Raw genomic sequence first — 14,066 nt, forward strand, 5'->3', positions numbered from 1 at the left:
CTTTTGTTTTCTCCAGCACTAAGCAGGTTGACGTCTTCTAAGCTCTTTGATGTCAGAAATTCTAGAAAAGGGATTATAAGCAGAAACTTATTATCCAGGGTCTGGCACAAATAACACCCCTTTTTTATTACAAAATCATAAGCATGTAATTCTGTAACATAACATTGTCACACTCAAGCATATCATATGATATTTTAAGTGAAATGTTCAAATTAAAACTATAAGTTATGACACCCACACTACTACCCTACCAACCACACTCATGCAGGCATTACTTCTGCCGGACCCTGTGGAATGTGAACCTGTATTTTTGCTTTTTTCTAGTTTTGTAATGTATCCCAGTAGAATTGCATGAGGTTATATCATTCCTTTATTAGCATTTTTCTTCTAGTCATAAATTATTTCTCCCAAACTGTCCCGTGTCATATTTCCAGCCCTCAGAACAGATTAGTCCCAAACTGCGTGGGGTCCTCATTCTATCTCAGGGATGCAGCCCTTTCCCTCGACAGCCTCTGAACAGAGCTGGTTAGGCCGCTGGCTGGCTCACCCCGGATGGGAAGCTGGGGGTCTCATGTCCAGCCAAACTGCCTGTGTCCTGTCTCCTGACTTCCCGAGACCTCCTCAGCAGGCTCCCTCCTGGCCGGCTGGGCTCTGGGATCTTCTGCCTCCTGGGCCATTACAAGTGATTCTAGCCCGAGTTAACTTTGTGTCTTTTTCGCCACCATTCTATTTTGCCACTATTTCCTTGAAAAAATTTTTTTCTCTGAGAAAATTAGCCAAGGCAGAAAATCATCAGAAAAGGCAAATTGGAAAAAAGGAAAGATAAGTGAAAATGTTATCTTTATCTTTCTTCCCTGGAGAAGGAAAGAAGGAAAATGTCAATTAACAAGAGGAGTCTTTCCCTAAACTGCTAAACTGAATCTCTGCATTTACTCAAAGCTCAAACCTGAATAATGAGTTATTGCTCTCCCCCTGAGCCACAGCCAGGGATTAGCAAATGACACCATTTGTTTAAATAGCTTGGAGAGAACACACTCTCTGCCCAATACAGACCGCGGTGCTGGGACTTGACGATCAGGCGCTTGGTTGCCGTAGGAAGGGATTTGTGGTAGCAGGAACATCCCCGGTGACTCACCTGGCTGGGCTCTGAGTCACTGTCTGCCATCCTCAGCTCTGCGAGCATAGGTACTTTGTGTGGCCAAAGGGACCATTGGCCATTTGGCATTCCTTGTTCACCCACCATCATAATAGAGCTGGTGGACTTTTGTTCTTACCGAGCTGTGAGGGGGAAAGGCAGGTATAGTCTGGGAGCACGAGGTGGTTCTTTGCGAGTGAGGGTAGAGGACGAAAGAGGACCCGTCTCCGGTCAGATGTGGGAGAGGAACAGAAATGCTCCTCTTGGGTGTGGATCCTTTGTGGACACAGAATTTATCTGGGCTCCGGGCTTATTTCATCATTGTTGCCTTGAAAATGATTATTTTAAAGGATGCTAATGAGTATCTTATGTTACACATGCTAATTAATATTAGAGATATTACACATTTTGGCCAAATGTCTGAGTATATAAATTAATGTATCAATATAAGGTTGAAGCCAAATATCACCATCACAGAACAAACTTATAGAATATAAGAATAAATCTGAAAACCTTATCAGAACTTTAAATTACAATCACAATTCCAGTATTTAACATTTCAGTCATCAGATTTCAAAAGTCTGACATTATATTGTAGGAACAAGCCTTTATTATCAGCTAAAGTGATTCTGTAGGTGTTAGCAGTAAGTCTGGATGTCACGGCTTGTTAGTCTTTCTGAGGTCATGATGCCGATCAGATGTGACAGCGTCACACACACTCCCAGGACCTCTGGCTGCACATGGGACCAGGGATACCAGGAATGATGCTGCGGGAGGCATTTGCCTATTCAGCTTTCCAGAGGCACCGCCAAATAGCAGATCCGGCTGAAATTCAAGGCTGAAGCTGGATGTCAGTACACTCTACAGTTATTCCCCTTCCCAGAAGCGATTTTAGTCTCTCTGTAAGACTGTGAAGCACATGCACGCTGTCCTGGATGAGTGGGTCTGTCCCAAGGAGCTTTTTGACCATTGTTTTCATAGTTTCGTTTAGCAGCATCCCGCTTTCCTGTGGTAGTTAAGTTCTCCTTCTCCACAGTTAGTTATTCTTACGGTCCCACACACTTATGAACTGACCCTTTTCCATTCATTACATTACCTTTAGTAAGGAATCTGAAATGCATAAACTAAACACACATAGTCCCTCTCTCTCTCCGTCTCTCTCTCTCTCCCTGTACCCCCAACTCAGATATAATTTTAAAGTGGTTTTTTTTCTTGGGAAAAGTGCCTGGTGATCCTTGGACCTGAGGAATATTGCTAATGGCCTGTGCTAGCAGAGCAGTGAACGCTGAGTGTTGACAGTTGCCCCGAAGGTGAAATGCTCTGAGTTCAAGCCCTGCTTCCATGTTTTTCTGCCATTTCTGTATGTGATGCTGTCTTAGAACTCCCCAAGTGCTCATCACTTAGAAGATACAGCTCTTCATACTGCTTTGCCCAAGGTCCTTCCTTACAAACAAGTTCATCTTCCCTCCCACTCTCCCTCAAGTGACTCATTACTTAAGTGCCAGAGGCTTACTTTCAGACTGGAGGTGCCCGTGGCTTTAGTGGGTTTAGTACCTTCCCAGGAGCCAACAATGGACTGAGTCCCTGTCTTCTCTCCTGTTACAGCCAAAGGCAGGGTTCTCAGGGACGGTCCAGGTTAGGGAGAGGAAGTGCGCTGGCTGTCATGCCAGATTCCTTTAAACTCATTCATTCTTTCACTCCTTCATTCCTTCAGCAGCACTATCTAGAGGTTCTCTTGTTTGGCTGCCTAATTCAGCCCACTAAAAGTGCTAATTCCCATAGGAAAGGTTGACCTCTGGCTGATGGGTGTCCTGCAGTGTTGTGTGTGTGGACGGACACGGGAGAGAACTGACAAACCAGCCCCCCGAGCCCAAGCTGATACGCTCCTGAGACGAATCACCCCTCTCCTTGGCCTCTCTGTTTGATTGCATTTTAAATTCCCTCAGAGATTCATCATTCTTTATATTGAGGGACGTATGTCCAGGAAAAACAGTCTCTTTTTGTTGGTTAGAAACTTACTTTACCATTCTTTTGTCCTTTCTTTTGCTCATTTGACAAATAGCTGTTGAGACCTGTTCTGTGCTAGGCACAGATGCTGCAGACAGATGTGAGCTGGCTCACAGGGTTACAGGCAGCGGGCTAGGCCGGCGCCCTGCACAGATAATTCCACCCAGCACCTTCCCGTCTCGCCTGGCCCTTTTGCCAGTGTTATGCTTATTTACAAGACACCTTTAATCCTGACACTTCTAAATGAAGTGAGTAGTGTTCTGCTTTGGAACTGAGTGTTTTTCCTTCCCTTTGAGGTTTAGCATCACAAGGTATTGAGCCTATCCAAATTCCTTTGCCTGATTTTTAGGTAAAAAGAACTGACCTATAGAAAACCCCCCAGTGAATTGGTCCTTTCAGAGCTCTGTGCTTGCCCTCACCTAGCTTGGGTTTCTCAGCCCTCTCTCTCTTCTTGAGTGGATCCCTGCCTGCCCTCATTAATGGTCTTCTCTTGGTTCTTCTCAGCAGTTGCAGCCTGCTGAGCCTGGGCCAGCGCGTATCGTGAGCTATTTCCTCAGTTCTGATCTCATTCAGTTCCTTCACAACTCTGCCTTTCTGCTCTTCCCATCTTACCCGTCCTCACCACAGCATCCCCATTGCTGCTTCTGTTAATGGGTCCCAGCAAGGTTTCCAGGGAAACAGAACCATATCACAGAGCCAGCAGAATGGCTTCACCAAAAGTTGATACTACTTAGCTTCAGCTGGGCCTTCACTACTGCTTCCTTACCCTTTCATTCATCTCATGGAGATTCCCCAACCACGCTTACCACAGTGGCCAATCCACAGCTCTCCCTGGTCTTGTCTCCCAATTCCTGAGAAAACTGAGGCCGTCCCCCATTCATGTCCACGGATTCCCTTTTCCCCACTTCAGAGTCCTAGATTAATCTAACCAAACATTCTCTCCCATCATTTCTGTCTCCAAGAATGCAGAATCCTTCCTGATTGCCAAACTCACCTGCCCTACTGAAGCCTCCATCCCACCCCTCCTGCCTCCTCTTCGGGAACCCTCCTTGGTGGATTTTGTCCGGGCTCTTGCATTTCCAGCTTCTCCCCTTCCCTCACCTCTCCTCTGTTGGAACCGCTTGTCTTCACCCTCCAGGCCACTGCTCTTGTCTTTCTTCCGTTACAGCCACCACAGACTCACTTAGATTGTGGGTTTGGTTTCCCGCCACTGGCCTTATGACCATCCCAACCTATTCGGTACGCTGAAACTAGTGTGATCTAGAAAATGCAGATCTCGCCGTGTCTTTCCCGTGCCTGAAATATCTCAGTGACTCTCTTGAAACATTTTTATTAAAAAAATTTTGGTAACAGCTTTAATTCACATATTATATAATTCATCCACTTAAAATGTAAAAATTCAGTGGTTTTTAGTACGTTTAGAGTTGTGCAACCATCACCACAGTTAATCTAGAATGTTTTCATGGCTCCCAAAGAACCCATCAGCTCTCACCCTCCAATTCCTCCCCATCCCTGCCTTCAGCCCCTGGCAAACAATTTACTTTCTGTCTCTAAGGATTTTCCTATTCCAGACATTGCATGTTTTTAAACGGAATTGTACAATATGGGGTCTTTCATGACACCTTCTTTCACTTAGCACAGCGTTCTCAAGGGCCATCCGTGTGGTAGCGCAGCGGCTCCTGTTTGCCCTTCAGTTTAAGATCACCCTCCCCAGTGCACTTGGAAGTCCGCCTCTGTAGCCCTCCAGTCTGACATCTCACCGCTCACTCCCGTGTGCCTTGGCTCCAGCTGAACCAAACCAAACTCACTGGGATGTGCCACAGTGTCCCCTTCATTTTGCCCAGCTGAATCACACCCTTTGGGTGTCCTTCGTTCATTGACTCAGTGCTGTGTCCTTCAGGAAATTTGTCCTGACCCTCCGTGCCTTCCCGTGTGCTGCCAGAGCCTGTGGCCTTCTCGATCAGAGTGTTTGTCGGACAGGCCCGTACTTGCCACTGACTTGCCTGTGTTCATCTCCAGACCGCAGCTCTAGGATGCTGTCAGCATCCACCCCGGCCCCGGCCCCTCGGCCCCCACAGAGTGGGTGCTCACTGAGTCCTGGCCCCTGCACCTCCTTGAAAGAGCAATGGAGTCTGACCTTCTCCTCTTCTGTGTGATCTGGAATCTGCTCCCATCGGCCCCTGGCCTTTCTTGGAGGTCGCCAGCCCCTCTGTGGTTTGTTCTCTTTTTCCTCAGTCTTGCTGCAGCGTTTGCCACTGCTACATACCCCATGAAACTCCCTCCTCCCGAACTGCCTGTGACCCAGCACTGCCTGTGCCCTTCCCCAGCTTATGTAACTCTCTTTATTTGCCTCCTCTGGCTCCTTGTCCTGCTGCAAGGATGGGCCATCCCCCAGTTCTGCCCTGAGACTTTGTCTGCTCTGTTTTCCACCCCTGCAGCTTCCCTAGTCATGTGCGTGCAGGTAATCGGTTCCCAGTCTGCCTGTGTTACCTGGCTCCTGCTCTTGAGTCTCACATGTGTTTCCAACAGTGCGACTGACATCCTCACCTGCATGTACTTGCAGTGCCTTAAAGCCCACCTGTCCAGAAGTCAGCGTATCATGAATCACCATGCTAGTTCGAGCCTAAGTACTCTAAGTATCTCTCACCTGGCTGACTCTTAACAGTTGTTCAGTAAACAGTGGTCGAACGGAATGCCTGGAAAAGAGAATGGTTCCCCTCTTTCCCGCCTCACCCCACCAGTCTCCCCATCTCATCTCTCTCCGCACTTAGTGCTCTCATTGAGTCCAGTTTGTAAACACGTCTTGAATACCTACTGCTGCTGCCAGACAGGTTTTCAAAGCACTGTTCTGGCCATTTTCTCTCCTCAGCTCAAAACCTGCAGGGCTTCCGTTTGCCTATTAATTTGGGTAGAAATTTCTCAGCTGGAACCCCAACCTCTGTAAGAAGGGCTTCAGCTGCCTTCCGACCACTCTTTCTGCTTTCATTCCTAATATTGAGGCCAAATGCCCGACCTGCCACTCCTCTTACACGCTGTACCTGTGCTGCACTGTAAGTAGCCATTAGCCCCCAGCCGAGATTTAAATGTAAATGAATTAAAATTAAACAAAGGTTACAGATCAGGTGCTCAGTCACACTAGCACATTTCCAGTTCAATACCCACACTCGGCTGGTGGCTGCCTCGTGGACAGCACAGATGTCATTCCCGTCACCACCGACGGCCCTTTGGACAGCTCTGGTCTGTATGTTAGCGTTTCCGTCTCCCCCACCCGGCTGAACCGCCCTCCCACCATTGTTCCCCTCTGGCCATCTCTACCTGTAAAACTTCTCCCCCTTCCAGGGCCGCCCACCTCGTGTTCCCCCTCTTCCACATAACCCTTCCCGGTCACTCCTTCCTTAGTGAGCTGCTGTGCCCTGCACAGCCTCATGGGGTTTGATCTGTGTTTCTTTATGAGACCTACCCACTCTCCCCTTACATTGTGACTGCTCTTGTCCTTATTTCATTTCTGATACTGAACTGGAGGACTTTCTGAGGTAAAGACTACATTCATGCCCTTATTTTGGGCACAGTGTAGTGGGAGTTCAATAGACAATTGTTGAATTGAGTACCTAGAAAAGAGAATGGTTCTTCTTTTATTTCTGAAATCTGCAAGCACAGTGAGTGCCTCGCCACCCCACCTTTCCCCTTTTCTTTGTACGTACACAGGCCTCTTCAGTGAGACGAGGCACGAAGCGCAGCCCCCGTCCTTTGCCTGCCTGTGCAGGTGGCCATGGGTGGCACATTCCGTCCTGGAGCCTCTGTTGCTGACATCAGAGCCCAGGAGAGCAGCTGGCTGCAGAATACCAGCCGTCCTCTGGCCAGGGCTGTGGGTCAGCATGTAGGAGTGGAATTTCGGGGCGGGAATAATAGATGGATAACTGAGGGGCAGGCAGAGTGCAAACTTCAAACCTCAGAGAAGTGACCCCAGGAGAAATGACTGGAATCACAGAGGCTAACCAAGTCAGGGAAGTGGCGAGCCTCAAATTTGAATTGCTTGCAAGACGGGGAGCCAGAGTTGGACCCTGGAAAAACTTTCTGGGTGGCTTGTCACTGCCTTGGTGTATGAATTCATTGTGGCTTTTCGCTTAGCCCAAAGTCACCTGCCATGAAGAGGATGATCACTCCCAAAACATTTGCCAGCACAGTTTAGACCCTTTCAGGCTGTTCAGATGCCGGACTGGTTTCTCTGATTTAGCCGCCCCTGGAGCTAAAGCAGTGGCTGGTTACCCATTCATTGAATAAGGCGGGATGTCTTGAAGCTGAGAGTGAGTGTGTGTGCACATGTGTGTGCATGTCTCTTCTGTAGTGGGATGGAAGCCTAGGCTATTAGAATAAGTTTACAAGCTCTTTGTCTTTCCAGGCTGGTTTTGCACAGGGAGAAGCACTTCCACTACCTGAAAAGAGGCCTTCGACAGCTGACCGATGCCTATGAGGTAAATACACTGTCCAGGAGCTCTTCCTGTCAAATTATCAGCCAGATCTTTCTCCCTTCTTCCTACTGAACATAAAAGACTCACGAACCTGACCTATTGCGCGTTCACTTGTACATGTGGCCTTGGCAGAGACCAGGTGCACGGGAACCCAGGCCATGCAGAGCAGGGGCTCCCACTTGTGAAAGGGCAGAGCTGGATCTCTTCCTGTCTTGTCCCCCCTCTGAGCTCATGGAGCACCCAGATGGCTTTCTTCCTCTTAAGTCATGGCCGAAGGGGTTGCGTGCTATCTTCTAGATAACTCATGACATCTAGCTAAAAGGCAGTTGTTACCTGTTCATCCCTAACCCTTTGCCCTATAGGCCGATCTAATTCCTAGGCTGGCCAAAAGATCAGTATATAAATCCCAGAGAATACCACTGCAACATGCCCACTGCAAACATGCCCACTGTAAACATCCTATCCCTCAGTCCCTGGGGTTCCACGGAGGGGCCTCAAGGGGCAGGCAGTGGTGGTGGAGGAGGGGGAGGGTGTTGAGAATGGGCTTGAGTGGCGGGCAGAGGGTGAGTGTGAACAGGAGGGCCCAGTCTTCCTGTCCCACTTTGCACAGAGCAGCCCTGCTTTCAATTTGCTTTTTATTTGGGGTGTGTACATTTGATTATTTACTACAGGGACTGACCAACTCAAATGCCTATGGACCCAACCAGGTAGCATACATGGGGGAAATGGGCTCGGGGAGACTGAAGCGAATCAGAAGCCCCACATTTTTGCTCTGTTCCTGCCCGTTGCTGCCATCCAGGAATGCAGACCAGGGTTGCCAGATCTCTCTCTCTCCCCCCGTCTTTCTCTTTCCCAAATGAAGCCAGAAATTCAGATTTTTATGTGACTCTCCAAATGCTAAAATGTTGCAACCAATTCCAAATAAATAAACAAGCGAACAAAACCCTACTGGAGCAAGCAGAACACATCCGCAGGCTGGAGTTGGGCTTGCGTTCCAAGCTTTCAGTCCTTGACTCGGGTCCTCCATGGTTAGGGTCCAGTCAGTCCCGATACAATTAATACCATACCAGCTAGCAACTCACTGAAGTGTGCTAAAAGCTTCCTGAGCATTATCTCATCTAATTATCCCAACTCCTTGTTATCCTTACAACTAACTACCTCCTGGAGTAGTTAGTTTTATTTATTTATTTATTTTTCACAGATAAGGAATCAGGCATGACAAGGTGAAGTAATTTGTTCCCAGGCAAATAGCTATAGTAAAAGGAGGAGCTGGGACTCACACCCAGGCAGACCAAGTCCGTAGCAGTGTCCTCGGTCACCACACCAGGTGGCAGCTGGTCACAGCCCATTTATGAAGAGGGCAGCTTGGACTGGTGGGAGGAGCACTGGCGTGGGAGCCCAGAAACCTGGGCGCTTGTCTCGTCTCTGACATTTACTGTCATCGTAATCTAGAAAAAGTTCGTCTCTCTTTTATATGCTTTATATACTTTTATGTTTATATACTCGTTTATATACTTTAAATCTGTAAATCGGGGGCAGCAATACTACCTGTCTGCCTGGCCTTGAATGCTCCATACATGTTTATGGCTCAAATTAGGATAAAGTTCTGGTCACAAGTCACCTTTGGACACCTTTCCCAGATTCTCCAGGAGAGTCAGCCAGTCTCTTACCTGTCTTCCTCGGGGCTGTTTCTGCCCACTTGCCCAGGTACATGCACACATGTGCTATATTGCACCTGTTCCAGAAAGACAGAAGGTGATTCGTACTGATGTGTCTGTCTAGGGCCCTCTTCCTCTGCAGGTAACCACACACATTCTGTATTCTAAGTATCACAGGATTTTATCCACTATTGTGCTCCCAGCATCTCATACAGTGCTTGGCACAAAGTAGATGGTTACTAAATACTCGTTTCATCATCAGTGAGTGAGTTAACCCAGGAAATTCTATTCTGGGATTATATCTCTTCTTGGGTCTACACTGAGAACACAGCAGCACCTAACTTCCTTGCATGTGAGAACTTCCTTACTCTGCTCAGCCTTCCTTAGATGCCCGTCAGGGAAGGACCCATTGGGTTCAAGGTAAACGTCTATGTCCCATTGTCCTTTCCTCACATAGGGTTATTTCAGCTCCTCGCTAAGGCCATAAAGCCAAGTGTCCTTCATTCACTGATTGTTTGTCAGGTGCCCTCCCCCAAGCTCTTGCCAGCCTGCCAGAATGAGACAGATGCCTCCTTGTCAGCAGTGTCTCGGAATGATTCTGAATAAAGGGTGTGTTTTCTCCCCTGTGCCTTTCACAGTGTCTGGATGCCAGCCGCCCATGGCTCTGCTATTGGATCCTGCACAGCTTGGAACTGCTGGATGAACCCATCCCCCAGATGGTGGCGACAGAGTGAGTCTGGCTGCGGGGCCATCTAGGCTGCTCTCCAGAATTGTACTTCGGGTGCTTCTCGTTTTGTTTCGGTTCTGTTTATTTTAAATGAAAATCACAGAGTGCTTCAAAGAAACCCATGCTTTTTTCGCCCTCCAGTAACTTCCCGAAACTCCTCCACTTTAGGAGCCCATTGTAAGCTCGTGGGTAGAAAAAGTCTTTGAACTCCCAAGCGAAGGATTCTGATTTCTTTATGGACTTTTCTTTTGGCTCTTGTTCTGGTCTTTGAGAAAAGTCTTTATCATCAACTCTGGGAGACGTGACTTTGCCAGAAAGTACAGTATGCATTTGAATAGCTTCTGTGGGGAAGTGTGTGCCAACCCAGTGAACAAAAATGCCTTTGCCTTCCATAAACACCTCCACAGAAGTCCCTCCCCGCCAGTGCCTAGGGGACGAAGCTCTTGTTGGCACTGGAAGGGTTGCTGTGTTGGTGTGCAGATGCCATGACTCACAATTTTCTTACGATCAGAGATCTAAGCAACTAAGAGCCTTCCCGAACTGCTGGCACAGATGGTGTTCTCAGTGTGGTGTACCTCATCCTTAGAAGCTTGTGAAATATATGTTTTCAAGAAGAAGGAACTGGTCATCCATGTAGTCTTAGGGATACCTGGGGGAGGAGAGGGCAGCCAGGAATTGGAGCCAATGTCCCAGTTCTCAGTGACAGAGAACACGTCCCATCGCCAGCAACTTGAGTTCATCCGCTCCCCCGGGGCTCCTGTGGGAGAGGAGCCCGGGAGAGGAGGCCCCCAGCCAGGTTCATTTTCCCACAGCACACAGGGGTGGCTGTACCAGGATGGGTGGAAGCTAGCCCCTGCCCCTCCCTGGTCACAGTGCCCTGCCTGGGTCACACTGTCAGGTCAGAAGAACAGAACTGCACATTGTCTCATTCATTCTGTCTTAACAATAACCTCTCATTCTTGCCTTCCTGGGCAGGGTGTCTTGTGATGAATGTGGATAGGGAAGATAATAAAGAATTAGACCATTAACCCTTGTGATATATACGATGCCTTGCGAGGGAGAGGAAAAATATGCATTGTCTTCCCCATCGTGATGCTGCTACCAGCCTCGTTGCTTCTAGCTCAAAGTGGAGTTGGATACATTTCCTGCAGCACTAGGAATTTAATTGTCAAAATAAAGGCCGTGTGTTTTTGAAATACCAGCTGGGGGATGTGGCCTGTTTGGGAAGTTTCTCCCCCACACATACACAATCAGGATGTTCGGTAGGGGAATGGGAAAGTCCTATAGAAGAGAAGAAAAAGGAAACGTGGGGATTGTGAGAGTAAAGCACCGGCGCCCCCTAGAGGAAGATACGGACCAACCTGAAGAGGGAGGATAGTGCTAGGGGTTCCTTGGGTCAGCTTGGGTTGTGAGCCTTTTCTGAGGAAATAAGTGTCAGAGCAGCTTCTGTGGCATCTGATAGGAAGAGAGGACCCCTTTAAAGGCTTTTCACACTTAACAATTGGAGACAACCTAAATAGTCACAGTAAGGGATGCTTTAAAGCGTATTTAAAGTTGAAGTAAATTATGATGCAGTGCATACAGTAAAATGCTATGCAGCCACTTGAAGACAGAAAAGTTAACAGATGCTAATCTAGACTTACTGTGGTGATCATTTTGCAATATATACAGATATCAAAGTACTATGTTGTACACCTGAAACTAATGTTAAAAGTCATTTACACTTCAATAAAAATTATATCTAAATGTATATATTTGTATATAAAATTAGTATATTTATAGAGGTGTTCATGATTTAAGTGCAAAAGGTAGTTTAAAAGATTTCACTTTTCTAGATTAAAAATATAGGTGGTTACATGCACAGAAAAGCCAGAAGGATGTATATACACATGGTAGTTGTTGTTTCTGGATAGTGGGGTTAAAGGTGATTCGTTTCTCTTTTCTCCTAAACATATTTGCGTTTTCTACAATGAACCTTCATTTTATAGTTGAAGAATGTCTTAAAACTGAAAAGCTGATTTCAAGAACAACTTGACAGTGAATGAGTGAGGATTTCATGGCAGCCTTGAAAGCTTTGTCGTTCTGCGGAGCATCGATTTAACGAACTCTCAAAGAATTACTTAGCCTCTCCTAGCAGGCAGTTAATTCTAGGTGCTGATAACATTTGTTATGGACAGAGCCTCGTGGCTTTGACCTATAAGGAAAGATTTTTATTAAGATACAGAGAAATCTTAATGACGTCTGTAAAAATATGGGGATTTGTTTTTTAGACTGCCTGATATAGGATATTGCCTTCTTATTTATTTTGCACAGGGGAAGGAATTGCTTTGAAAATGTGCACCGGCTTTTTTCTTCCTTGTGCAAACATTAAGGTGACCTAGAGGCTGAGCTTAACTCTGGATTTTTATTATTTCCTGTCCTCTTTTCTCCCCACTCCCTCACCTAGTATGTGACACACACATACACACACTTTATTCTTTCCTATTTTGTTCACTGTTGTGCTTCTATTTGTTCAGGAGAAAAAACTGCCACGCTGAGTTCCCTCTAGTGGACAAAATCACTTTTGTCAGCTACTGGGACTGCTGACTGGGGCCAGCAAGGCCAGTTTTTACTGCGGCTGTCAGACCTCTCAAGAATAGTGTATTCATAGGTAGGAATTTGGCTTGCCTCTCTCAGGACATTGTATCCACAAATGTATACATGTTTACCCAAAATAAATTTGGGAACCAGGCTAAGTATATTTGCTTTTGTTCACAATTTTAGCACTGAAAGAAGCGTTCTTTTTTTTAAAGATTTTATTTATTTTTAGAGAGGGGGGAAGGGAGGGAGAAAGAGAGGGAATGAAACATCAATGTGTGGTTGCCTCTCACGCCCCACTACTGGGGACCTGGCCCGCAACCCAGGCATGTGCCCTTACTGGGAATTGAACCAGTGATGCTTTGGTTCACAGGCCCACTCTCAGTCCACTGATCTACACCAGCCAGGGCAAAGGAAGTGTTCTTTAACGAGAATCCCATACTTGTTATTGAAAGCCACTTTAATAAAATGTACGGAAAAAAATGAAAACCGCAGGGAGATCACTGCACCCTTGAGTTAGAGTTTTAGCTTCTGTATGATCTAAAAATTGTCTTTAACTTAAAAATCGTTTTAGGACTTTTCCACTTGTAAAGTTTTCCCAAAGATTAAAATTAAATTTTCATGTATCAGTGTTTTATTATTTCCCTTTCCAAAGGTTATTAACAGTTTCTCCCCTGAATAACTCCTTAAATATTTTTTCCTTTTAATTTTTAAATTTAACTATGATTTGTTTCTTTACCTTTAGTGAGGGTACCTTATCTGTGTTCTGGGCTTTTTTTTTTGCCAGCAGCACCTGGCATCTAGTGGGTGGAGGCCAGGGGTGCAGCTAAACATCCTCCCCAGGACGGTCCCCACAGCCAAGAATGATCCGGCCCAAAGTGTCAATAGCACCAAGGTGGAACAACCCTGCTGTAAAATAACCAACTTTAGACTTGACCTCACATCCCAAACAGCAGCGTCCAGGGCACTGCCGGTGCTTGATGAGGGGTCAGCCCTGCCTCCTGGAATCAGTGAGAGCCTGCCTGCCTTTCACCTGTTCATCGCTGTGGGTCTGCCTAGGCCAGGAGTTTTCCTCTCCCTTGTAGTGTAAGCGGAAGCTGTTTTAAGTATGAAATCTGAAAGGCTTCGTGCTAGAAGCAGCTCGATGTGAACTCATTCCTCTTGCATTTGCGTCTCCTCCTGCGCCATTCTGCTCGAGGATGACCGTTCCTATTTCCAAAGCTATAATCTTTGTAACTTTTCCTACACCCTAAGTCTGTCTGTGGTAACCTATTCTGGTGCTGACGTTTTTCTTACATCTAACCTAAAATCTTGCTGCAGATTAGCTTCGGTTTTTGTTTATTTACCAGAAAGTTTGTATAGTTACCCTTTGTATTTTTGAGGTATGTTGCTGGGTAACTTGCTACTGTGGTTGCCTGTAATATTCAGCCTTTTAATAATTTTTATATTTGGCCATTTTTACAACTCTCATCCAAACTTCCTTTGAGTTGGAA

The 14,066-nt window shown here is 46.6% G+C and overlaps 1 protein-coding gene across 1 annotated transcript in view; it reads left to right on the top strand.

Annotated features, from left to right (window-relative positions):
• The window catches only part of FNTB (farnesyltransferase, CAAX box, beta), a 61,369-nt gene that overhangs the window by 14,585 nt on the left and 32,718 nt on the right, over nucleotides 1-14,066 (top strand). Inside the window, exons 3-4 of the mRNA XM_028505410.2 lie at nucleotides 7,542-7,614; nucleotides 9,908-9,999. Coding sequence (XP_028361211.1) covers nucleotides 7,542-7,614; nucleotides 9,908-9,999 — 165 coding nt within the window. The remainder of the gene's footprint in view (nucleotides 1-7,541; nucleotides 7,615-9,907; nucleotides 10,000-14,066) is intronic.

Source organism: Phyllostomus discolor, chromosome 1 (genome assembly GCF_004126475.2).
Source record: "Phyllostomus discolor isolate MPI-MPIP mPhyDis1 chromosome 1, mPhyDis1.pri.v3, whole genome shotgun sequence".
In the NCBI taxonomy this organism is placed as follows: domain Eukaryota; kingdom Metazoa; phylum Chordata; class Mammalia; order Chiroptera; family Phyllostomidae; genus Phyllostomus; species Phyllostomus discolor.